This window comes from Lepidochelys kempii, chromosome 3, assembly GCF_965140285.1.
Source record: "Lepidochelys kempii isolate rLepKem1 chromosome 3, rLepKem1.hap1, whole genome shotgun sequence".
Lineage (NCBI taxonomy): Eukaryota > Metazoa > Chordata > Testudines > Cheloniidae > Lepidochelys > Lepidochelys kempii.
The window spans coordinates 209,784,010-209,810,969 of NC_136382.1; the positions used below are offsets into that span (position 1 = coordinate 209,784,010).

General features: G+C 48.5%; 2 protein-coding genes across 5 annotated transcripts in view; one reads left to right on the forward strand and one right to left on the reverse strand.

Moving 5' to 3' along the window:
* Nucleotides 1-6,281, reverse strand: part of MERTK (MER proto-oncogene, tyrosine kinase) — a 64,303-nt gene extending 58,022 nt beyond the window's left edge. The window contains exon 1 of the mRNA XM_073339908.1: nt 6,161-6,281. Coding sequence (XP_073196009.1) covers nt 6,161-6,203 — 43 coding nt within the window. The 5' untranslated portion in view covers nt 6,204-6,281. The remainder of the gene's footprint in view (nt 1-6,160) is intronic.
* Nucleotides 6,282-19,860: 13,579 nt separating this feature from the next.
* Nucleotides 19,861-26,960, forward strand: part of ANAPC1 (anaphase promoting complex subunit 1) — a 65,978-nt gene continuing 58,878 nt past the window's right edge. For all 4 annotated transcript variants that reach the window (XM_073339909.2, XM_073339912.2, XM_073339910.2 and 1 more), the window contains exons 1-6: nt 19,861-20,007; nt 22,274-22,510; nt 24,012-24,173; nt 24,703-24,754; nt 25,816-25,919; nt 26,639-26,721. In XM_073339909.2, coding sequence (XP_073196010.1) covers nt 22,298-22,510; nt 24,012-24,173; nt 24,703-24,754; nt 25,816-25,919; nt 26,639-26,721 — 614 coding nt within the window. In that variant the 5' untranslated portion in view covers nt 19,861-20,007; nt 22,274-22,297. The remainder of the gene's footprint in view (nt 20,008-22,273; nt 22,511-24,011; nt 24,174-24,702; nt 24,755-25,815; nt 25,920-26,638; nt 26,722-26,960) is intronic.

Consider the following 26,960-nt stretch of genomic DNA (forward strand, 5'->3'; position numbering starts at 1 on the left):
AAACAAATTTATATAATTATAGTGCACCCTCCTGGGTAGCAAAACAATGTACCAAATCTAGTGTAAAGGCTCTATTGAGTTGTAAATAAGCATGTTTTAATGGTTATGTCAACCCATGAGAATGCACCTTTCTTTAGAAAATAACATGTACAAATGGAAAAGTTGCTTAAAATTTGTGATTTAAATCACTGTTTTGAATCACCTTGATTTAAATCAGACCACCCAATTAGTTTAGTCTTTCCCAGCTGCACATTCCATCAACCAGACTAGATTTTCAAACATTTTCCCAAGGAAAGCTAATAGCAACCTCCTATAAAGGTTTCATTTCCCTCCATCCTTACATGGTACTTCTCCTTTGGAGCTATTCATTTGAGTTTTCCCTAGATTGATGGCACTCCCGAGGCCAATCTTGCATCAAACTAAAAGTAGCATTTTAAAATAATTTCTCAGAAACAAAGTTGGGTATTTTAAGATTCTAGATCTGGAGAATATTCCCCACACAAATCATTTTACTAGATTATTTTTAAAAACTTCTATTGGATTTGATAGGCAAAATACACTGTTGGCTGGATCAATCTGCTGTGTTGATGGCAATACAGTTATGGCTGCTTACCACCAAGTCATGGAAAGGCAGGGCTGGAAGGGATCCCAAGAGGTCATCAAGTAGCCCCCTGCACTAAGACAGGACCAAGTAACCCCGAGACCATCCTGGCAGGTGTTTGTCCAACCTGTTCTTAAACACCTCCAATGGTGGGGATTCCACAGCCTCCCTTGGCAGCCTATTCCAGAACTTATCTACACTTGTAGTTAGAAAGTTTTTCCTCCTATCTAACCTAAATCTCCCTTGCTACAGATTAAGCCCATTGCTTCTTGCCCTACCTTCAGTGAGTCAGGTTTTTTTAAAACCTTTGATCGTTTTTGTTGCTTCTCCTCTGGACTCTCTCCAATTTGTCCACACTTTCCTAAAGTGTGATGCCCAGATTTGGACACAATAACCTCTCATGTCTTACAAATGATACTTCTGTTAATACACCCAATGATATTAGCCTTTTTCACATCACATTATTGACTCATATTCAATTTGTGATCCACTATAACCCCTCGATCCTTTTCAGCAATACCACTGCCTAGCCAGTTATCCCCCATTTTGTAGCTGTGCATTTGATTTTTCCGTCCTAAGGGAAGTACTTTGCACCTGTCTTTATTGAATTTCATCTTGTTGATTTCAAACCAATTCTCCAATTTGTCACAACTGTTTTGAACTCTAAACCTGTCCTCCAAAGTGTTTGAAACCCCTCCAGCTTGGTGTCATCTGCAAATGTTATAGGCATACTCTCTACTCCATCATCCAAGTCATTAACGAAAATTAATTGAATAGTACCAGACCCAGGACTGACCCCCTGCTGGCCCCCACTAGATACACCCTCCCAGTTTGACACTGAACCACTGATAAATACTCTCTGAGTACGGGTCTTTCAGACAGTTGTGCACCCACCTTATGTTAAATTCATCTAGACCACATTTCCCTAGTGTGCCTATGAGAGTGTCACATGGAATGGTGTCAAAAGACTTACTAAAACTAATCATGTCTACTGCTTGCCCCCCATCTGTAAGGCCTGTAACTGTCAAAGAAGGAAAATAGGTTGCTTTAGCATGATTTGTTCTTGACAAATCCATGCCGGCTATTCCTTACAATCCTATTATCCTCTAGGTGCTTACACATTGATTGTTTAATAATTTGTTCCAGTATCTTTCCAAGGATCAATGTTAGGCTGACTGGTTTATAATTCCCCGGGGTTCTCTTTGTTCCCCTTGTTAAAGAAAAGTACTACGTTTGCCTTTCTCCAGTCCTCTAAGACTCCAGATATCCTCCAGGAATTCTCGAAGACAACTACTAAAGGTTCATAGATTGCTGCAGCTGGATCCGCAAGTACCCTTCATCAGACTCTGCCAACTTGAATACATCTAACTTTGGCTTCCCCCTTGTTGTTAATACTAATTGTGTTGAGTATCTGGTCATCATTAACCTGTTCAGTGAAGATTGAAGCAAAATAGGCATCAAACATCTCAGTCTTCTTGATTTCATCAGGTAGTAGCTCTCCTTCCCTGCTAAGTAGAGCACCCATGCTTCCCTCTGTCTTTCTCTTGCTCCTAATGTATTTAAAGAACCTCTTCTCATTGCCTTTTATGTTCCTTGTTGGGTGCCTTTGCCTTTCTGATTTTGTCCCTACATGCTTGTGCTGTTCTTTTGTACGCCTCCTTTGCAATTCGCCCATGTAGCCACTTTTTGTAGGATTCCTGTTTGACTTTCAGGTCAGTAAGGAGCTCCTGATGCTGCCACATTGGCTTCTGACTAGTCTTCCTATCTTTCCTTTGTGCTCGGATAGTTTGCAGTTGTGCCTTTAATACTGGCTCCTTAAGAAACTGCTGGCTCTCCTGAACTCCTTTTCCCCTTAGATTTTCTTCCCGTGGGACCTTAGCTACCCGTTCTCCATGTATGTTAAACTCTGCTTTTTTGAAGTCCATTGTCCTTATTCTGCTGCTCTCATGCCTTCCTTTCCTTGAACTAATCGACTTCATGATTCTGTGATCGCTTTCACGCACCTTCAGATGCGATGCCAATTCCTCCCTCTTGGTCAGAATCAATTCTAAAATGGCTGTCCTCCTAATTACTTCTTCCACTTTCTGAAACAAAAAGCTGTCCCGAATACATTCTAAGAACTTACTGGAAATGTTGTGTTTTGCCATGTTACTTTCCCAGCAGATGTCGGGGGTTTTAAAGTCCCACATTCCTACCAGGTCTTGTGTTCTGGATATTTCTGTTATTTGTTCCAGAAATGCCTCATCCACCTCCTCTTCCTGATTTGGTGGGCTATACTGGACCCTGACCACATCACCCCTGTTTTTTCACCCCTTTTACCTTTACCCAGAGACTCTCAGCTGGTCTGCATCTGGCCTCCTTCTGGATCTCAGAACAAATGATGTATAATGCCACACCTCCTCCCTTTTAATCCTGCCTGTTCTTTCTACACCCCTCTATACCAATATTTCAGTCACACCATGAATTTGATCCATCTTGATTAACCTGTTGCTTTCAAAAATATATTCACCGGTTATAAAGTAAATCAAAGAATGAGTAGAAAGTTGTGACCTGTTTACCCAACAAGAACATTCAATATGCCTTAACTGAGTCCAGTTTTTAGCTGGTTGGTACTCCTGAATATCAAACACCTCAAAGATTTTACTACCTCATTAATTTCCCCATTGTGACTAGCTGAGCACAGACAATTCGAGGGGACGTTAGAGAGAGCCAGCAAACAGGACCTAAGTTTGAGGCTGGATACATTTCTTTGCTAAGGTGATTGCTATTTTTACTCATGAAAAATGATACTTTTAGACAGAAATTTGCAAAGTCACAAAATTGGTTCCCAGTCTCGTCTGTTCTTACAGAGTAAACAGAAATGCTCTCCCGGTTCAAGATGCAAAACAACTGTCTTAAGCTGAAAGAATAGCTAAGCTTTTTAAGTCTGCACAATAATCTTAACCATAACACAAACAAAGAGCATGTGACCGCTGCTGAACCTTCCCTATGCTACTTGTTGTTTGCTTACATGGTACTAAAACCCAGTGACCAAGTGATCCGAGGAAAAATGCCTTAACAGCTCTGTAACAGATTGCTCAGAGAAAACTTTCTTGTCTGCTTGCTAAGCACCTCTGAAACTGAACCTTCCTGACACAACCCAGCCAGCTACAATTTATTCTTAGACCTTTTGTTTTGTTGTTATTCATACATTTCAAAAGACAATGACGCAGTGGTCTACAGTGTAACGGACTGACCAGCTAACTAGCCATAAAAAAAGCAGATATGACCGAAAAAACCCAAAGATATCAAACCAGCTCTCCATGCTCTCAGAGGGCTTGGCCGTTTCCTTTCTGGTTACCAGACTGGGGAATAAAGCCATAAACAAGAATATTTGTCTATTAACACATGCAAGAAATTTCACCAAAGGTTTAAAAGGAAATGGGGAAAGCCATCCCACACTTGAAATGATACTTCTCTACTCCAGTTCTAGTAAGGAGCTATCTGAATTCAATTAGAATTCATGACTTCACTAACCCTATATTCCTCATTAAGGGCCAAAAGCCGTGTTTACAAATGGGTCTTTCCCCTCCCACGTGTTGTTGACACATCTCCGTTCCTCACATTGAGGGTCACACGGATCCATCAAGAGAGCTTACATCTCATCAACAGCTTCAGTCTCTCCATCCCAAAAGACGGTTTTCTAAATCGCTTCATGGGAATGCATCTCAGGTAACAGAACAGAGACACCAGAAAGAATCCAGTCTCTTCGGTAACTTTCTCACTTCTGAGGGCCAAGCCATTACCAGATCACTGTTGTAAATCCAGGAACGTTTCCACAAATTCTCTGCAGGCTTATAGGTACCACACTTTTACCCCACTGTATTCACCATGAATCTTCAACGGGTTACAACCAGTGGTGACCCATCTACTTAGGACTAGCTCCTGATCCACATGGGGGAACAGAATTCCCAGCAGCTTACAACAGAATATGAGGAAGAGACTGCGGTCACCCTCGTGTGAGCCCTTAGATCAAAACAGCCTAGTGTTCGAGAGGGACGGGTCAGCACATTCGTGGCCGCAGACTAAGAGAAGTCCTCTATCTGCAGAACAGTGCAATGACCCCGCTGTTCTCACCCAGCTGCTGCACCTGAGTGCTCTTGGATTTGCTCCAGGAACGGGCGGGCAATTCAGGCACCCCAGCCCATTGAGCCCATGGCCTGTGCTGAAATGGCCAGCAAGGCTGGCATGTCCGATAGGGGGCCAGAACATAGACACTAGCCCATTTGAAAACTGCACACGGGAGCTTATCCCAGCATCGTGGTCTAACTCATCTCAGATAGCGGCAGGCGGTGCTCCGGCTGGGCTGGTGGCTGTAAGAACTTTAACAGGGCCGGGGGAGCGGGCTCCCCCCCCACCCAGGAGCCTTGGACAACTCTGTTCTAAAGGGGCGAGAGCGTCCCTCACCCATCCCACTGACCAGACGGCCCCATGGGCCGCAGCAGGAGGCTAAACCCTGCAGACAGCAGGCCTGGGCTTGCAGTGGGTCCTCTACCCCAGAGATGCACTGGGCGGGGGGCAGGCTCCGCTGCCCAAGAGGCCACACAGATACCCGCCAGTGTGTGGGGACCGGGCCCTGCCAGGGCAGCGCTGCGCAGGGACCCCACACTGTGCCCCACAGCCTGCTGGGCACCCACTGCGCCCGCCACACAGGCTGGGGAGCCCTGTGCGCACGCTCACAGCCCCCCTGGACACCCACTACGCCCCCCATGCGCGCACCCACACCGTGCCCTCCCCACAGGCTGGGGAGCCCTGTGCGCACACTCACAGCCCCCCGGCCCGCCCACACCCACACTGCACCCCCCGTGCACCCACTGCAGCCCCCCCCACGCAAACATACTGCCCCCCCGGACAACACACACACGCTGCCCCCCCCCCGCAACACACACACACAAACACGCTGCCCCCCCCGCAACACACACACACAAACACGCTGCCCCCCCGTGCATCCACTGCAGCCCCCCCCACGCAAACATACTGTCCCCCCCGCGCACACTGAGCCCCCCGGACAACACGCACACACACTGCCCAGCGCCCCCAGCGCGCACACACACACACTGCCCCCCCGCAACGCACACAAACACACTGCCCCCCCGCAACGCACACTGCCCCCCCGCAACGCACACACATACGCTGCCCCCCCCGCAACGCACACACACACACACACTGCACCCCCCGCAACACACACAAACACACTGCACCCCCCGCAACACACACAAACACACTGCACCCCCCGCAACACACACAAACACACTGCACCCCCCGCAACACACACAAACACACTGCACCCCCCGTGCATCCACTGCAGCCCCCCCCACGCAAACATACTGTCCCCCCCGCGCACACTGAGCCCCCCGGACAACACGCACACTCACACCGCCCCGCGCCCCCAGCGCGCACACACACACACTGCCCCCCCGCAACACACACACGCTGCCCCCCCCGCAACACACACACACACACACACACACACACACACACACACACACACACACACACGTCCCCCGCCCCGGGACTCACCCAGCGCCGCGAGCAGCAGCAGCAGCAGCAGGTCCCGGCCCATGGCAGCCGCGCGGTGCCGGGATCCCCCTGCCCCGCCGCCGCCAGACCCGAGCCGCCGCCGCCGCTCCAGACTCCGCTCCGGGGCGGGGCGGGGCCGGGCGGCTCCGCCTCCTGGTCCGGCCCCGCGGCTGCGGCCGAGCGCCCTCCGGGGGCGGGGCTGTGCGGGGCCGGGGGCTCCAGGAGCGGGGCTGTGCGGGGCGGGGGGTTGTGCGGGTTAAGGAGCTGTGCGGGGCGGGGGCTCCAGGAGCGGGGCTGTGCGGGGCAGGGGCTCCGGGAGCGGGGTTGTGCGGGGCTGGGGTTTGTGCGGGTTAAGGGGCTGTGCGGGGCCGGGGGTTGTGGGGGTCGGGGGGCTGTGCGGGGCGGGGGGTTGTGCGGGTTAAGGGGCTGTGCGGGGCAGGGGGCTCCAGGAGCGGGGCTGTGCGGGGCAGGGGCTCCGGGAGCGGGGTTGTGCGGGGCTGGGGTTTGTGCGGGTTGGGGGGCTGTGCGGGGCGGGGGGTTGTGCGGGTTAAGGGGCTGTGCGGGGCCGGGGGTTGTGCAGGTCGGGGGGCTGTGCGGGGCAGGAGCTCCGGTCGGGGGGCTGTGCGGGGCGGGGGGTTGTGCGGGTTAAGGGGCTGTGCGGGGCAGGAGCTCCGGTCGGGGGGCTGTGCGGGGTAGGGGCTCCGGTCGGGGGGCTGTGCGGGGTAGGGGCTCCGGGAGCGGGGCTGTGCGGGGTAGGGGCTCCGGTCGGGGGGCTCTGTGGGGCAGGGGGCTCTGGGAGCGGGGCCGTGCAGGGCAGCGGGCTCCGGGCAGGGACTCTGGGCATGGGACCGTGTGAGCAGGGGCTGCTGGGCACCCCTGTGCAGGGCACTGGGTTCCAGGCACAGGGCTTTGCGGGGCAGGGGCTTCTGGGCTTCCTGGTGCCCAGCCACTGCCAGGTGGAATCGGTACCTGCAGGGTAGCTCGGGGGCACCTGGTGCCCAGAACCTGGGACAGCCATGGGATGTGGGGGAGGGCAGAGCCCGCCCCAGACTATTGCATCATCCAGCCCCAGCAACACTTCAGGGATGGTAAATCCCGTGGATCTAGGGAACAGACTTTATTCCCAGCTCTCGGCTGTGCCCACTTGAGTGAGGGGAAGATTGATACACTCCCTTCCTTGTGGGGAAAGCTGACGGTAAATATGTCCGTGCCCAGCCATGCCCTCCAGCTCCAATGTGCGCTGCTGCCCTATCCCATTCCTGGGCGCCAGCAGTGAAAACATGATGAGCCATCCTGGCCGTGTGAGTCCTTGAACTGTGGCCACCAGAACTGGATACAGAATTCCAGTAGCGGTTGCACCAGTTCCAAATTAAGAGGTATAATAACCTCTCTGCTCCTACTTGAGATTCCCCTGTTCATGGGGAATCACATTAGCTCTTTTGGCCATGGCATTTCATGGGGAGCTCATGCACAGGTGATGAAATCCACAGCACCGAAATCTTTTTCAGAGTCCCTGCTCCCCAGGATAGAGTCCCCCATCCTGGAAGTGTGGCGCATTTACAGTTAGCCATATTAAAACACATATTGTTTGCTGGTATCCCGTTTGCCAAGTGATTGGTGTCAATGACCTGTCTTCTTCATTATTTACCCACCCCTCCAATGTCTGTGTCATTTGCACAGTGTCATCGTGATGATTTTATGTTAATATAAATGTTAAATAGTGCAGGGCCAAGGACTCGTTCTTGTGGGATCCCTCTAGAAACATACCTGCCCATTTACAAGTACATTTTGAGACCTATTAGTTAGCCAGTTTTTAATCCTTTTAATGTATGTTATGGCAATTTTATATCTTCCTAGTTCTTTATAAAAATGTCATGCGGTACCAAGTCAAATGCCTTACAGAAATTTATTAATAACAATTTATTATCAACACTATTCCCTTTACTAAACTTGTAATCTCATAAAAAAAAATACCAAGTTAGTTTGACAGGACCTGTTTTCCTTAGACCCATGTGATTGGCATTAAATATATTACTGTCATTTAATTTTGTGTTAATTGAGTCCCATATTAGCCATTCCATTACCTTGCCCGTGATCAATGTCAGACTGATAGGCCTATAATGACTTGTGTCATGTGTCTACCCTTTTCAAATATTGGCACAACATTAGCTTTCTTCCAGTCATTTGGAACTTCTCCAATGTTCAGAAACTTACTGAAAATCAGCATTAATGGTCCAGTGAACTCCTCAGCCAGCTCCTTCAAAACTCTTGGATTCATAGTTTCCCAGTGGTTTACCAAAATTTTGAAGAAGAATCAAGTCACTGAAAGAGATTATTAATTATATTGAAGCAATCAAGGATCAGGGCACTTTTGAGCTAGGCAGGTAAGAGTCATACAGTAAGGCCTTGTCTACACTACAGGGAAAAGTCGATCTAAGCTACACAATTTGTGTTACATGAATAGCATAACTCAAGTAGATGTAGCTTAGATCTACTTACCGCAGGGTCCACACTACGCGATATCGATGGGAGATGCTTTCCCATCGACTCCCCTTGCACTTCTCGATCCAGTGGAGTACAAGAGTTGACAGGAGAGCGATCTGTGGTCGATTTTGCAGGTCTAGTCAAGACCCTCTAAATCGACCGCCAATACATCGATCACCACATCGAACCCCCGGTAGGTGTAGACAAGCCCTAAAAATCCAGTCCAATTGTCTTGTATGACCATTTATAAAGGTGCTTATAAAAACAGTAAATTACCTAATTCACTACCAAGGCAAGAACTATATGTAATCTAGTCTGAAATGTTTTCCAAGTGGAAAGTTTAAAAAATAACCAGGAGAAAATTCAAAAGTTCAATAAAAAAGTGAACAAATCAATTCCAGACGTCTTTGCTTTTGGGATCAGCTTGTTCAGTGGAGTTTCTGATCCATTAGTGGCAGAGATCCAATTTCAGTCTCTCTCGCTTGTAGTCCAGTTCAACCTCTAGCATCTTGAAATAATCAACAGCTAAGAAAGGGCACGTGTCCCCCCACAGCCCAGAATAAAGAAAATGAGAAAAATGTAACACAACTATTGCAAGAAAGCTGATAATCTTTTATCTACTCCATGGGACCAGCTTCCCCTCCTGCATCCCCACAGCACTCCAGCTTCCCAGAGATTTTGGGGGTGTTTCTCCCACTGTATCTCAACCCACTGAATAACCAAGACAGAGAGCCCGGCTCCCTCCAGTCATCTTAGGGCTGCTACTGGAAACTACTATTGGAAGCCTGTGGTCTTCAGTTCGGCTTTACTGCAGGGGTGCAGCTTCTGCTCACTTCACTTCCTGCTGCTGCTGTTGTATGAGTTCTAATTTGTCTTAGGAGAGAGGCAGGGCCAATTTCTGTCAAAGGGAAGAAAATTCACTGGGCGCTTAAAGGCGGCCTTGATAACTATTGGTTTTAAGTTGGCGAATTTGGGTCATTTACCCAAATAGGTTGAATTTTAATCTCACCCACACTGGTGTAACTGTGGCCTCTGAAATTTGTCACTGACTGCACTGGAGTCACTCTGGATTTATGTGGATGTAAATGGAGAGCAGAATCCGCCACGCTGACCTTCACTGTCTATACAGTGAATTTAAGGGGCCCAGCTGCACTTTTCAGTCTTGCAGTTCCCATAGTCGCTGTTGCTGTCCTGGGCATTTCCTGTGCATGTCTGGAATATTTGTGCTAACCAGCCACCGGCCGTTGCCACAGGAAACATGAAAAGATCTCTCACTTCACCAGCCAAAGGAAGCAGAGATGTAAAATTACGGCCTCTCTCCCACATCCCAAACAACCACCCCTATGTAACATTACACATAAATATGCTCATGCACATGCTGCTTTTATCCTCATCTTTTGCGCTGCCGTCATGATTTTCTCATCTCAGCATTATTTATTTATGAGGTGCATACGTGTGCGTGGCAATTTAAAAATGAAAGACATGCTCATTATAGATGGGGCTGATCCCATCACCTACAGTTAAGGATGCCTGATGCTTCCCATTGTAGGGCCCTATTTCAGTTGCCAGGGCTCAAATTTTCCATCCTGGGTGTCTGCTTCAGGCTGATTAAAATAAAGCAACCCATACATTTCAGGCAAAATGGGTTAGGTGTCTCCAGGAGGGAATTCGGGGAGAAATACATTATGTTACCCATGTTAAAAAATGCTGGTACCCCCAATCTTTGGAGCAGGATCTGGACATGTTGCAAAGGGCTAGCCTTTGTATCGGGGATGTTTGTTTTGCTGTCCCCAGAAAATCTGACCAAATTTGGCCAGGTTATAAGCCTCTAAGAAAAAAAAAATCACAGTTTGCACATACTTGGGAGAGATTTACTAGAGCTTCACAGCTTAATTCCATCAACACTGAGCATGCTCCATGCAGGACTTTCCCTGCGTTTGCAGTTCTAGGCTGCTCCAGGACAGGGTGGGGCATATGTGGAACTGACAGCCGGGAGCCTGTTTCTCCTGTACTCTCAGTGACCTCTCCCCACCACGGGACTGAAGCAAAGTGGAGGAGGAAGCTATCTGACCTGAATGCAGAGGAGGAAAGAACAAGACCTGGGGTAGAGCGGGGTTGAAAGGTGGGGAGTAGGTTGTGCCATGGAACCTGGAGGGTGGGGGAAGACTGGGACTGGTTGGACAAAGGGACTGGGAGCCAGGGGTGGGAGATGCACAGAGGAGACTGGGACTGACTGGGCAAGGTGACTAGGAGCCATACAGGCAAATGGGGAGGACTCGGAGTGTTTGGGTGGGAGAGACTGAGATTGGATGAGAAGTCAGGTGCAGGGGGGCTGGGACTGGCTGGGAAGGAAGACTGGGACAAAGAGTTGGGGGGAGTATTGAGAATGGACAAGGAGCCTGGGCAGGAAGACAGGGACTGTGGGGCAGGGGGGATGGGAAACATGGGTGTGCAGTGACAGGAGGCCATGGGAGGGGAAGCAGCGAAAGATCAGATGGGGAATTGTGAGGTGGGAACTGGAGCTGACTGGGCAAGGAGACTAGGACTGGGATGAGAAGTCCAAGGAGTAGAGACTGGGACTGGCAAGCTGTGGAGGATGGGACTCAGACATGGAGCCAGGAGTGGGAAAGAGACAGGACTCGGACAGGCTGGAGGGGATGGGGCAGACAATTGCATCCCCACTCGAGCATGCTCCCCTTCAGAGTCTGGAATGGAACCCTGAACAGCAAGTGCCATAAACAATGGAACCTGTGACAGATGTTAGTTACATTGCTTAATGCACTACAGAAAGGGAACCCAAGATCCCTGAGTCTCTGCTGTCAGCAAATATCTGTGATACCCACGGGCAAAGTGTGTGTCATCCCCCTCCAGTGCTGGTTCATAGAGAGGATGACAACCTACTATTGCTATCAGTTATTCTGTTAGCTCAAGTGACAGCGGCTATGCCATGGATCTAAAGGCCTACTGCTGATCCAGCCCTACTGCTGATCCAGCCCTACGGCTGCCCTAGGTGGGTCTCAATATGATGCCACATAATGGAATTTCTATTTTTTTTCAGTTTGCTTTTTTAAACACACAAAAAGCTAAGTTAAAAGAACATTATTGAGGTTGCAAATTCAGGCACCCAAGAGTTAGGAAATGCCATGATAAGATTGCCCATGCAACCTTAACTTTGCCCCCTTGTTTGTTTGTAATTAGATGACCATGTACTATTTTTGCAACAATACCCTTACCTCATTTGGTGCACAGGATGGACCTTCTTTGGGGATGAATCAGGGGTTTGTAGTGAAGAAGGAATCTACAGGACCTCTCTCTACCTTAGTTCGTTGCAGAAGTTGGAAGATGTATAGTGAATGAGATGGGACTGTGGGAAAAGAAAGGGTGGTCTTGTGGTTAAATAATTTGAATGTTACCCTGAAAATTTGGATTCTATCCCTGCGTCTGCCATTCAGTTCCTATGTGATGTTGGGCAGGTCACCTAAACCAGACTTTTCACAGGTGATCACTAATTCCTCGTTCTCTGGGCACCTGACAAGTGCCGCATGCTGCTGAGGAAGGTGAAAAACCCCAGGGTCTCTGTCAATCTGACCTTGGGGAAAATTCCTTCCCAGCCCCAAATATGGTGATCAGTTAGACCCTGAGCATGCGGGCAAGACCCACCAGCCAGACACCTGGGAAAGAATTCACGGTAGTAACTCTGAGCCCTCCCCATCTAATGTCCCATTTCTGGTCACTGGGGATACTTGCTACTGGCTGTCATAGATGGGCCACATGCCATTGTAGGCAATCTGATCATATGATGGCCTCCATAAACTTAATAAGTTAGAGTTTTTGCCCCCACTACTCCCCTTGGAAGGCTATTCCACAACTTCATTCCTCTGCTGGTTAGAAACCTTCATCTAATTTCAAGCCTAAACTTGTTGATGACCGGTTTATGTCCATGTGTTCTTGTGCCAGCATTGGCCATTAACTTACATAACTCCTCTCCATTCCTGGTGTTTGTCTCTCCGCTGTATTTAGAGAGAGCAATCATATCTCCCACAGCCTTTGTTTGGTTAGGCTGAACAAGCCAAGTTCCTTGGCAATCATATCTCCCACAGCCTTTGTTTGGTTAGGCTGAACAAGTCAAGTTCCTTGAATCACCTTCTGTAAGGTAGGTTTTCAATTGCTCTGATCATCCTAGTAGCTCTTCTCTGCACCTGTTCCAATTTGAATTCATCTTTCTCAAACTTGAGAGACCAGAACTTCACACAGTATTCCAGGTGAGGTCTCACCTGGGCCTTGTATGATGGTACGAACACTTTCCTGTCCCCACTGGAAATACCTTGCCTGATGCACCTGAGGACTGCATTAGACTTTTTTTCATGGTCGCATCACATTGGCAGCTCATAGTCTTGTCTGGTCAGCCAATAAATGCTTCCAACTGACACATCCCCAGCTTATAGCAAAACTTCTTGGCATTAGTCCCTAAGTGCATGACCTTGGACTTTGCACTATTAAATTTCATCCCATTTCTACTACTCCAATTTCAAGGTCAGCCAGATCTTCTTGTGTAATCTGGTCCTCCTCCATACTGACCATACCTCCCACCTTTGCACCATCTACAAATTTTATTTGCACACTCCCACTTTTTGTGCCAAGTTCAACAGGACTCAGGATCCTCAGGACCAGATTTTTAAAGGTATTGATCAGCCTTAGGGTGCAGATAGGCACATTGTGAGATTTTCAAAAGTGCCTAGGCACCTCATTCCCATTGAAATCAACCAGAGCTGGGTGCCTAGGTGCTTTGGAAATCCCACTAGGTGCTTACTGTTGTTAAGTGCCGAAGGCTGGAATGTTGCTGCCATGGTAACGCAGTCCAGGGGCTGCTTTGAGTTTTTCCAGCTGCTCCGCACTTGTGTCCGAGATGCCAATGTTGTTAACAAAAGCATAGAATGCAGCTTGCTAATTCAACAGACCTAAATGTTATTCATAAAGAATGACCACTGGCACAGTTCGGTGACAAAGGCACTCGGCCAGGTTTATTGCCCTCAAGACAGTCCTAGCACACCATAGGAGTTACAGGCCCTGTAACACATCAGTGCCCAGTGGTAAGGAGAGGCGTAGCCAGCAATAGAAATTTCTGCTGACCCCTCAGGTGCACAAAGGGTTAAGGTGAGGCACCCCAATATTTATAGACTGAGACAAACAACTTCCGCACGTGTTTCAGGACACCTGCTTATTACCTCCCTTTGCATTATGCTCCAGGTGTCTTGCACAAAACATCCTCTTATCTAGTGTTAGCTCAGGATGTCCCTGGGCTAATCTTCTGGAGTGTGTTCTCACGTACACCCAGTATCTGTTGCTGCTTAGAAGTGCCTGTGTTTTAGCTATGCTAGCAATACTTTTGCCTAAGTCATGTGTCGGACAGTGAACTTATAAACATCTGCTTTAATCCATGGCCTGACTTTGGTTCACAGCCTCTGGTTCGGGCCTCAGATCTTGCACCAGGCCCTGCGCTCCAGGTTCTCTCTCCTACACTTATCTGATCTTTAGGCTCTTAAATACTTTACTAATCTGGCCCTAAATGCCTAAATCATTTTTGAAAATGGGACTTAGGCTCCTAAGTCACTTGGTACTTTTGAAACTTTTACCCTTAGTGCGTAATCAGTTCCCCTGTTTCCCCTGTGTAAGCCATGGGACGGCTCTCGTGTGTAAGTGTTTGCAGGGTCAGGGCCACAAGCCCCAATCCTGCTTGCTTTGCGCTCTGTGACAGACCCCCTGAAGACAGTAACATTTGTAAATGACATACTGAGCATGGGTGGGGGAAATGTCACTGCATCATTAAATGCGGACTCCAGTTAGATGCCGGTGTGTGCGCGCACAGGTCTGGAAGTGAAGACGTTAAAAATTGGTTTAGAAGCAACCCTTGGGCTTTGTCTGACTGCTGAAATGTACATGTGTTTCATAGTGCCATCGGCATAGTGCTCACAAGAATCACTGCAAGGGATCGAGTAAGAGCATCGTGGACAATTCTTTCCCGCCTAACCAAAATGTAATGCAGTGCAGTTCATTCCAGCTCAGTTTCCCTCCTCCCTTTGCACAGGTGCTGAGAGGATGGATTTTAAGGGTTGCTACTTTGGGGGAGACAGAGGAAAAAGACTATATTTGGGAAGGGATGGTGCTACACGCAGGCGTTTGTGACATTTAATTAAGTACAATTGCACACCATTCTATCATTCTCCAAGAGCTCACTGGAACAATGACTAGTTTCATCAGAATAGCGGCTGATGTTAGCTGCCTGACATCTAGTGCTGGGAGCTGGAGATGCAATCAGGTTGTCACTATTCCGAGCATTATTCTTCTGAAAGGTCACGGGAGACCTCCGTGCATAGTCAGAAGAATTTTCAGTACGCAATACAGAACCCACCAAACCCAAGAGACTAGCCATCTCTAGTCCCAGATAGTGGGCTACATTTTCAACTTGTGTAAATCGGAGTAGCTCAGACGTCAATGGAATTTTGCTAATTTACAGCATGTGAGATTCTTGACATGTGTTGTGCTTCTTCTAGGGAATATCATTAAAATGCTTTGAAAACGCTACCGTTCTCCCCTGCCTGGCAGAGGAGTCTGATGGGTGTACACTGTTTGGGAGGCCTCCTGCAGCCCTGTGTCACCTTGCCCCAGTGGTGCCCTGGGGAGGTGGGCATGGAGGAAAGCCCCACGAAGCCAGATAGTGGTGTGTGCGGTTTGAAGGGGTTCTGTTTGACTGCAAGTCTAGTCAGATTTTTAAAAAAAGTGGTAAGAGTAGTTTTGGTCCTAGACCTGTCTCTGAATTCCCCTGCCAATTTGCAAGTACATTTTCCTGTTTGGAAAATGTTTTTCCTTCCTACATTGCAGGGTAAAAGACCCACACAATTGGGAGAACCTGACTGTGGCCCCAATCCAGGGCTGAGCTTCTCATGGGTGGACTTCTGCACATGCACGGAGCCATGCTGCAATTAATGGGGCTCTGTGCTGCCACCAGCCCCCCCCCCCCCGCCACAAAGCTTGTTGCAGAAGTGTGGAAATATACTCAGGTGACTTAGTCCCATAGGCTTTGTCTACACTGCAATGTAAGCCCAGGGGTAGTAGAACTCAAGTTAGCAAACCTTGGGTTTGTTAACCTAGGACTTGAGCGTCTACGCTCATTTGTAACCCCAAGTTAGGAATTGTTGAACCCTGGGTCCCAACCTGGAGCTTCTGCATCTGCACTGTATTATGCAGGCCCGGGGCCAATCACCCATCTCCCAGAGTTCCTAGCGCCCCACAAAATGTGGCTGCTCTAGCCCTTTGTTCGTGGGGCAGTGTGGGAAAACTGGACTGTCCACCACACTTGACTGTCCAGAGGACAATGAAAGTCGGCCTGTGGGATTATGGGATATGTTGGCAGACACCCAGAGCAGAGTCCAGTGAGGCTGCGTCCACACTGCAAAGCAATAGGGCTGGAATCCGGGTCCTGGCCTGACTCAGGCTTAGACCCTCCACCCTGGTGGGTCCTGGAACTCTGGGTCCATGCGATTTGTGTGTAGATGGAAGGGGGGTTAGGCCTGAGCCTGAGTTCGAACCATGGGCTTACGTTGCAGTGTAGACATGAGAGTTCAGTAGTGCTGTTTGCAGTTCTGAGGCTGAGCTGACTGCACAGGGGAGACAATGAAACTGACTATACACAATGTGCTGTCAAATGCTAAAAGTAAACCAATGGGAAAAATAAAGAAAATCCATTTCTCTAACCTCTCTCCTATAAAACAAATGAGGAGTACTTGTGGCACCTTAGAAACTAACAAATTTATTTGGCCATAAGCTTTCGTGGGCTAAAACCCACTTCATCAGATGCATGCAGTGGAAAATACAGTAGAAAGATATACATATACAGAGAACATATCTTTCTACTGTATTTTCCACTGCATGCATCCGATGAAGTGGGTTTTAGCCCAAGAAAGCTTATCCCCAAATAAATTTGTTCGTCTCTAAGGTGCCACAAGGACTCCTTGGTTTTTTTTTGCTGATACAGCCTAACACGGCTACCCCTCTGAAACCTCTCTCTTATAGTAATTTAGGGGTCAGTTTTAGCAATTAGAGGTAAAAACAATTGTAGAAAGAAGTATGATTTGTAAGTTAACTATGTTATTTCAGGTCCCATTGTTGTATGCAGGATTGTTGTAGCCGTATGAAGAGCTCTGTGAAAGCTTGAAAGTTTGTCTCTCTCATTAGCAGAAGCTGGTCCAATAAAAGCTATTACTTCACCCACCTTGCCTCTCTCTTTGAAATCCCAGCAGACATTTCAGAGCCCCAGCTGGCAGTGCCTCTGTAAGCTATAGTACTGAGTCCAGCTGGGCTCAGCACCTTAAAAAGGGATCAGGTTACACTCATGACAAGGAAAGGCATGAGTCTATTGTGTGGAAAGTACAGGACACATAAGAATGGCCTTGTTTATATTGTATTTTTGATTGGCTATTGCTTATCTGGAGTTTAATTGTAGAGCTGCCTGACAGGAATATGGATGAAAACGTTGCTGGCTTGCCTGAAAGAGAACTAGGCAAACAAACTGGAAAACTTAGAGAAGGATCTTTGCTTAACAGGGATTTCTTATAAATTTTCTCTTCAGATGCTTCGCTTCCACTTCTGCCGCTAGGGAACAGCATTTGAGACAGTCCTTGTAGTGGCTGTTTCTTGGCATATGAACTTATTGGCTGCACACTGTATGATTGTTGTCATGTAGGGCACTATTACACAGCAGTTCAGAATGCACAATCATGACTCTGTGGATCAATCACTTGATGAAAACAACTTGTCCTGTTGAAGATGAATGAAATCCTAAAAGGCATGACAGAGGAGTAGTTCAATATGGCTGTGATAAGGGATCGTGACACTCATGAGACTTTCAGTGATTTGAACATTACAGGGGAACTGAGATTGGAGACACTAATGTAGCAGACTGGAATTGAGACTGTAGGAAACAGAGGAGAAATCTTCAAGGAAATGAAAATGTATTTATCTAAAGTTATCATCCCAGTCTGGGCTGTGGTCCAAGGACAGCTCTGAAACAACTTCTGGCCCCATCAAAGACAAGACATGGCACGAGACAGACCCCTGTTATGATATGGTCTGACCATTTTTATCTGCTCAAAAAACAAAGCTCAAAGCAGGAAGCTTCAAAGATGAACGAAGTGCAGAGAGAGCTGATGCCTTGAGGCAATGAACTGAAACAAAGGGATGCAGAAATGCCAAAGCAAAAGAAATAAAGCCTTGGCCACAGGAGCAGATTTCATTGGAGGCCTCCAGAGTTCAGAGAACAGCACCTCAGCAGTGCTCCCAGGGCAGTGGCAATTGAAAGGCAGAGGACATCAACTAAACAGTCAGAACAGGAGCTCTGTAGAAGGCAGGGAAGGAAACAAATGGAGAAGGATACTCAAAGCAAGTGAGACACTGAGTGAGGGCTAGCGAGGTATAGCTCCTTTGGGGAGCTCCTTCAGCTGATAGCAGTCAGGAAGGAGTTGATTTGAAGGATCCACGGGCAGCAGACGCAGTCCTGGGTGGCACACAGCGCGACCAATGGGGCGTAACTCATATCCTGACCTGCTGCTGCTGCCCTTGCGGCAGTGGTCTGGACTCCTCTTTGAGAAGTGCTAATGCACATGAGGGGAAAAAGCCTCTCTGTGGTTCTTCAGAGTCTCCTGCTTTCAATTAAAAAAGAAGTGAGTGTCTCAGTATTACTGACCACAGGGGTTAAAAAATCATGAGTTTTAAAAACAACAACAAAACTTTGGATTCCTTTTATTTGCCTCCTGCTGTCAGCCATGAGGGCAAGAAACTTCTGTATTTATTTTCAAATGACAGATGAGTTTCTCCTGTAATCACAGAACTCCAGGAGCTGGGGCTTTAAGAAAACCACAAAGCATGATGAGACTCACAATAAAACCGAGAGTTGGCAGCACCGGCGCTAGCTATTTCGGCCCCAGAAAAAACCGGGAAAATGTGATCCAGTGTAACGGGTGCGAGTTTGGAGAGAGCCTGGGAGGACAGCTCTGAGTGTGAATTGCCCTGCTCATTGTAATGAGGGCTAAATCGGATGACAGTGAGGATACTCTAAATGTCAGCGTAAAGAATTATTTCACTGCCCATCAAAACACATGAAGAAGGAGAGGCAGAGTCCCATGGAGATGGACAGACTTACTGCGAGTATCTGCTCATTTTAGGGAACCCTTTCACAACTCCTGGGGGGTTAGAGGGCGTGTGTGATGGATTTCATTTTTCTGAGGGTGGGGAATCAGCTTTCAAAAACTGGGGGAAACACTGGTTTCAGGACCAACAGGTGAAATCTGAGGGAAATCTTGCGACAGGAGCGCGAGCCCCACCCGTCAGATTCCTGCTGAGGGACCGTCTGGGGGCATGACCGTGGTGCAGCACGCCAAATCTCTGCTCCAGAAGCCTGGTCCGCGGTACGTAGACACGGCCGGTGGCGGTGACGGGAGGAAACCGCCTTCTGCCGCGGGAAATCTCCAGCGACTGCTTCAGCAGCTCCCACGCCGTCCCCACGGAGCTGCTGCGGGACGTGCCGGCCCAGGTTCCCTTGTGCCCTGGAACTCCCCACCGCCCGTCCAGGTCCCGCCCGGCCCCCGCCAGCTCCTCGCCGCCATGGGAACCGCAGCATCCCCGCCGCCATGGGGACCGCAGCATCCCCGCCGCCATGGGAACCGCAGCATCCCCGCCGCCATGGGGACCGCAGCACCCCCGCCGCCATGGGGACCGCAGCATCCCCGCCGCCATGGGGACCGCAGCACCCCCGCCGCCATGGGGACCGCAGCATCCCCGCCGCCATGGGGACCGCAGCATCCCCGCCGCCATGGGGACCGCAGCATCCCCGCTGCCATGGGGACGCCACCAGAATTCTAACCCCGCCCCCGGCCAGCTCCCCGCCGCCATGGGGACGCCACCAGAATTCTAACCCCGCCCCCGGCCGGCTCCCCGCCGCCATGGGGGCGGCACCAGAATTCTAACCCCGCCCCCGGCCAGCTCCCCGCCGCCATGGGGACGCCACCAGAATTCTAACCCCGCCCCCGGCCAGCTCCCCGCCGCCATGGGGGCGGCACCAGAATTCTAACCCCGCCCCCGGCCAGCTCCCCGCCGCCATGGGGGCGGCACCCGCTCCTCCTACCCCCGCCCCCCGCCGTGAGCCGGGCCGCCCGCCCGGGCGCCGCGGGGGGTGATGGGAGTTCCAAAATGGCCGCGCCCGTGTGAGGAGCTGCTGGGCCGTCGCGCTGCGCTGCCGGAGACACACGGGGAAGAGCCGCAGGAGCCGGACTCGCCGCCGCCCGCCCGCCCGCCCTTCCCGTGCCACGCAGGTTCGTGCCCCCCCCCGCCGGGACCTGCCAGCCAGACGGGGCAGACCCACCCCCGGCCCCCCCGAGAGACAGCGACCGTGCCCCCCCGCCCCGAGAGACAGCGACCGTGCCCCCCCGCCCCGAGAGACAGCGACCGTGCCCCCCTGTCCTGAGAGAGATAGACCGACCGTGCCCCCCCCGCCCCGAGAGACAGCGACCGTGCCCCCCTGTCCTGAGAGAGATAGACCGACCGTGCCCCCCCCGCCCCGAGAGACAGCGACCGTGCCCCCCTGTCCTGAGAGAGATAGACCGACCGTGCCCCCCCCGCCCCGAGAGACAGCGACCGTGCCCCCCTGTCCTGAGAGAGATAGACCGACCGTGCCCCCCCCGCCCCGAGAGACAGCGACCGTGCCCCCCTGTCCTGAGAGAGATAGACCGACCGTGCCCCCCCCCGAGAGACAGCGACCGTGCCCCCCCCGCCCCAAGAGACAGCGACCGTGCCCCCCTGTCCTGAGAGAGATAGACCGACCGTGCCCCCCCCGCCCCGAGAGACAGCGACCGTGCCCCCCCCGCCCCGAGAGAGATAGACCGACCGTGCCCCCCCCGCCCCGAGAGAGATAGACCGACCGTGCCCCCCCCTGTCCCGAGAGACAGCGACCGTGCCCCCCTGTCCCGAGAGACAGCGACCGTGCCCCCCTGTCCCGAGAGAGATAGACCGACTGTGCCCCATGCGTGCCCCCCCATCCCCGAGGGACTGACTCTGCCCCACCGAGAGAGACCGACCGTGCCCCGCGTGTGCCCCCCCCTGCCCTGAGTGAGACTGTGCCCTGCATGTTTTTAAAAAACTCTCATAGCTGTTGCTGAATATTTTAAAGGTATATTTTATCTCTGTGAGCAGCAGCGAACCTGATCAGACTTGTGTCACTTTCGTTCTGCTGCTGTGAGGGAAACCTTCAGCGCATCAGCAGAGGCAGACCCTGGAACTATTTGCAGGAGAAGAGGATGGTAGCTTGGGGCTCTTGTTGTGTTAGGTGCCGCACAAACCTACGTGAAAATGTGGTTCCTGTCCCAGAAAGCTTACAACACACCCGATATTTATTAATCCGAGTCTCCTATAAAAGATGGTGCCTCCAAACTAGAACCAGGCACTGCATCTTGGTAGGAATCCCAGCAACTGCGGGAAGATGGGGCTGGGCTTCTTACTGGCACTGTTCCCCTTTTAGTGTAGAGGTAAGGGGGGAATACTGCTGGGTAGGTGCCTTACGGACTTCTCAAGCCTTGTTCCTGTGTGCTAGTTCTCCGTGAGAATTAGCCATCTAAGTCAAGTCTGAAATTGTTGGAAGACGTCACTTTGACTTGCGTGTGCATGGGCCAAGGGTGTTGTCGCTTTATCTGAAAAGCAGAAAAGCACTCCATTCTGCAAAGCCTCATAACTAGTTCTGGTGTGAAAAATACAATGGAGAAAGACCTTTGAAAAAAGGCACGGGCCAAAAATCCTGGCTTATAATGGAAATTACCTTCTAGCTTTAATTATGGAGACGTTACACTCAGTCATTACTGAAGCTAAAATAAAATTAGGCCAATGAATGTTTCTGTGTTCGAATAGTTGCTTGCCTATGACTTTACATACCTCACAGCTTTTAAAATACCTGCACGTAGCAAAACACAAGATCATTGGGTAGGAATTTGCAGAGGCCTTCAGATGCCGCAGTGATAGGGGCCTTATACATAGGGCTTGTCTTCACTTAAAATGCAACAGCACTTCAGTGAGGACACTACCTATGTCTACCCCTCGGTGTAGGTACTCCACCTCCCCAAGAGGTGGTAGCTTTCTCCTGTTGACCTAGCGCTGTCTACACCGGGGGGAGGTCAGCTAACTGTGTTCCTCAGGGGTGTGGATTTGTCACATCCTGAATGACATAGTTCCACTGACCTAATTTCCTAGTGTAGACCAGGCCTTAGAAACATAGCTAGCCCTAGAATTAAAATCAGCTGAAATCATCATTGTTTTCCTTTTCTTGTCCTCACCCCTTAATATTAGTAGACTGAGTTTTGGCATTATAAAGGAGATGCAAGTTAAAATAGAAATAACTGATAACATTACCTATTAGAATTACACACTACAAGCAATAAAAGACTTTGAACCATTATATTTATTTATTTGTTTTTAATGAAAATTAAGTTTTATACAGAAAAGTTTGATTGCAATATGTAATAAGGGTAAGTTGCATGCTTTACAGCTTATACATGGCCATTGAGACAGACCAGTGTTCTGTTTTTGCTTCAGAAATAATGTTGATATTTGGAACCCATGTCGAACAACTATGAAGAGAGGGTAACGATGATAGCAGCAGGGGATTTGCAGGAGTTTGTTCCTTTTGGCCGTGACCACTGCAAGCACCACCCTAATGCCCTGAACCTTCAACTTCGGCAGCTGCAGCCAGCCTCTGAGCTATGGTCCTCTGATGGAGCTGCTGGTTTGGTGGGATCCCTTCAGGAGGTTACAATCCATGAAAAACAGAAGGTAAAGTTGTGTGTCCTGATTCAGCATTTATTTTAGTCATTAAAACAGACACTTATTATTAGAATATTAGAAAAAGAGCTGGACCAAAATGTCTTTAGTAAACTATGTGCACAATATGTCCTGAAATGAGGCAATGCTAGACTTATGCAATCCTCTCCAAGAGAAAAATGGAATAGTGGATTGTATTCAAGCAGTTTATGAATTAAAAAGAGAGAGCACACTCTAATGCACTATTTCTGTGGGTATAAAAAGGTATTGATATTTTGACTTGCTATTATATGCCCCACGTCAGCAAAATGGTTAAATGCCTGCCTAACTATAAGCAGCTGTGTAGTCCCATTGCAGTATTGCCAGCCTCAAGAGATCAAGATTCGTGATTCAGACCCCAAAAATCATGGATTGGCCGAAAAAACAAAACTCTGTCACATCTTCCCATCTCCTACCCAGAAGCTAATTCTGCTCCTCAACCTCCAAATCAATTCTGACCCCCAGCCTCCACCTCGGTTCAGTCCCTCCTTCAGCCCCCCAGGTTCACGTTTACTCCTGAGGCTCCTCACCCAGGTCTGGGAGGTGCTGCACTGGGGTTCCTGTTCAGCCTTGCAGGCAGGGGGAGCATATTCAGGGGCTCTTCACCCCACCCTGTCCCTAGGCTGGGTGTTGCAGGGAGGAACAGAGGAGCCTTCCTTGTTGCTCACAGGAGGCTGAGCTGCAGGCTTTTTCTGCTCCCCCATGTCCTCCTGTGAAATGGCGTCAGGTTGCAGGGGAGGGAGCTTTTCAATCAGCAGCTCTCGTGATTCTGCCCTAGGATGTGGGGAAGGCAGCCAGTCAGAGGGGTTCCACCCAGGTAAGGCTCTAAGCTGCTAATTCACGTGAGGACTGGAGCTTCTCACATCATTGCCAGGCTTGTTCCAGCCCCGCTCAAATCCTGTCACAGCGCACACACACAAATCAGGAAAAATTGTTTGTGTGACAGGTTTGTGATATGATTGATGTTCTACTCTGATCAGGATTCAGGCAAATGCATTGAGGACTGCAGACTTCCCTCCTGCTCACTTTAAAAAAAAAAAAAAAAAAAAAAAAAAAGCCATGCAAAGACAGCCCAAGCACACCATGAACAAAGCAGGAAAATTGAGTGGATTTCCTGACAGAAGGTTCCTGAAGTGTCTTCCTGGTTGGATTTTCTGGTAGTGTGGAGCAAGGATAGTAGACACAGCACTCCCCGATAAACAGAAGGTTGTCTGTGTTCTCTGTCTGGCACACTAGATATGATCTCGTATCCGGTTGTGAGTTCAGATTTTTCTCTGTGTGTGGAATATTTTTTTAAAACGGGGAAAACTAGAAGTTGAAACAAAAATCTGCTCTGCAATGTCGCCCCAAATCTTGATTTGATTAATTTATAAAATATAAAGTTATGCCACCCTTTCAGATCACACTAGCTTTGAGTCTGTCAGCCCACCACTGAGAGGAAGTTGTGACTTTTTTTAATCCTCTTGGTTTTCAGGAAACTTGGCTTTTAAGGAGAGGTGTCAGTGATGTTGGGGAAGAAGTGGAATATGATGAAGAACTGTATATGGCTGGCAATATGGTCATTTGGAGCAAAGGAAGTAAAAGCCAAGCATCTGCTGTTTATAAGGCTTTCACTGTTGACAGCCCTGTTCTACAGGTATGAACTCTGAAATTCTAGCCATTGAATGGCTGCATATTAGTTAATCCAGTGGTTCCCAAACTTGTTCTGCCGCTAGTGCAGGGAAAGCCCCTGGCGGGCCAGGCCGGTTTGTTTACCTGCCGTGTCCGCAGGTTCGGCTGATCCGCAGGTTCGTCCGCGGTTCGCTGCTCCAGGCCAATGGGAGCTGTGGGAATCTGCGGGGGCCGAGGGACGTACTGGCTGCCGCTTCCAGCACCTCCCATTGGCCTGGAGCAGTGAACCGCGGCCACTGTGAGCCGCGATCGGCTGAACATGCGGACGCAGCAGGTAAAGAAACCAGCCCGGCCCGTCAGGGGCTTTCCCTGCACAAGCGGCAGAATGAGTTTGGGAACCACTGAGCTAATCAATACTAGTCAACTGAAATGTGGCTTAAAACCTCTCTTGGAGCAGGAGGATATTCCGTTACAACATAAAATTAAAAAAGAGAATTTGGTATTAATACCAGCTTGTCTTTCATAAGTAACTGCATAATATTTTTGGTTTTTAGGCTTTGTGGTGTGATTTCACTGTACCACAGGAAAAATCTGAGAAAGTTGACAGTAAGTTTCATTCATATTTTACTTTACTGCCAAAGTACTATTTTATCTGAGTTTAATTTTCTTGACTTGGGAAGTGTTGTAGTAATTGAGATGGGATATATGGGCCAAAGGTGTTAAACAAGGTCTGGGGCTTGATATGGAGACTTCAGGCTGCTTGACACCATGGCAAACACACCTTTTAAAATCCTTTTATTAAAGATACAGAAAAGAGGGAAAAACAGTTAAAGCATTTGAAATGTAAAGTATTAAGTAAGGCTTTCATTGTACCAACATCCCTTGTTTCCTTTCCCTTTGGCTGTAGATCGATTTTTAGAAGGAAAAGCCCCTTGTCTGACAGTCTCTTAGACGGTATCAGAGATAGTTATAACTGTCATCCCAATTAGCATTTTGGGATTCAGCTGGAGCTGGTAGGGGTTACAGTGTTGTCTGGGTCCCGCTCTCTCTCTGGCCCATTCTGGTCAGGTGACCACTCAGGATCAGGATGATGAAGGCCTGGTGTCCCAGAAAATGGTGGAGGGGTGATAGCTATGATGGTGTAGCTCACTCCAGTAGCCTCTGTCTGTTCTTCTTTTTGTTCTTGTGGGGTTTTTTTCCCCATACTTTCCCCCCAAAATCTCTTTCACGTAAGGACCCAAAGGGGAGTCATGGGTGGAATAGCCCATCTTCTCATTATTTGGTCACCAATTAAATCTAATATCTAACATACCAGTTTGACTCATTAACGTCTGGCTCCACATCTCCTGTTTTTAAAAAGCATAACTTCAGTCCTTGAATCTTATTAACTTGAGTTTTTTGTTTAGACTAATTCAATTATTCTATCTCTCTTCTTACTTTTTCCTATCAACATTTATTGTTAGAGGTTATTGTAAGGTCTTATGAACTATTACATACTTTTTACAGTTACGCTCACAATTTGGGTAAATTTGTAGGCCCACTTATCACAACAGAAGCTAACCAACCATTTTAGAATTGCACAGCTAATAACAAAAGTCCCTACTTTGTGTATAGAGAAACTTGATGGTAGAGCTAAAAATTATTTTTGTGTTCTTCCCCAATTTCAGATAGTGAGGAAATAGTAGAAAAATGTATCTGCATATTGCAAAGCTCCTGCATAAATGTTCATAGTATAGAAGGAAAGGATTACATTGCTTCCTTACCTTTTCAGGTAAGTATTTTCTTTTCTAAATGTTCTCATTTATTTTAATGTGCATGTCGTTGTTGTGTGTGTTGTAGTAATTGTTCCTCATTTGTCTTTTGGTGTGGATGGTGCTTGAAACATAGCTATAATCTAGTAATCCTTGGTGTGAATTTTTAATAATTGTACTAACAAGTGAGGGTGTGACAAAGCAGAAGTGGGTATGGCTTAGTGGATTGGGTGTTGGATTGAGACTTGGAAGACTTTTTTCTATTCCTTATTCTAACCTGGAAGAAAAAAAAAAAAAAAAGCCAGACTCTGTGAAGCCCACTATGAACAATGTTATTGCCAGTCTATTTTACATGGAAGATACTCGGATACTGCAATGATGGGTCACAGTACAAAACCTTTAGATAGATGGAGGCCAACATTTTCATATGGGTCAGAAAATATGGCTTTTTTGCATATTTCTTCTGAGCAGCTGTCAGTCTAACACTAATCAAATGAGCTATACTCTTGTTCTTGGTATGTTGTCAGATTTGTATATTGGTTGTGTTCAGAAGTAGGATGTGGTAAAGCACAGATACATTGTCATCGTATTTTGAGAAGGTATTTTGTATTACATATATAACATTGCATTCTGCCCGAAACAATGGTTAAATGTTTTGGTTTTACAGTAACTGGATGCTCAAGTGCAGGAGCATTTTAAATATGAGCCATTCAGTTTTTAAAATATTTGTCTTTTGTAGGTAGCAAATGTCTGGCCAACAAAATATGGCTTGTTGTTTGAACGCAGCAGCACTTCACACGAAGTCCCTCTGAGTCCACCCAGGTATGTAGTGAGAGTGGTTGCTGAGTGTCTTTGTTGTGCTGTGGAATAAGTTGTCTAATCTAAAGCAGTGAGATAAAATTTTAACTGTCCTTTTAGTACAAGTGTTGCTCTCTACCAAAGTGATGACGAAATGCATCAGGGCATTGGGACATGTTGAGTTATGTCCCCGTTCCATGCACAAGTAAGATTTAGTATGGAAGTGTGGAAAGAGTAAAGACATTCTCGGTTACTGTGCCCAC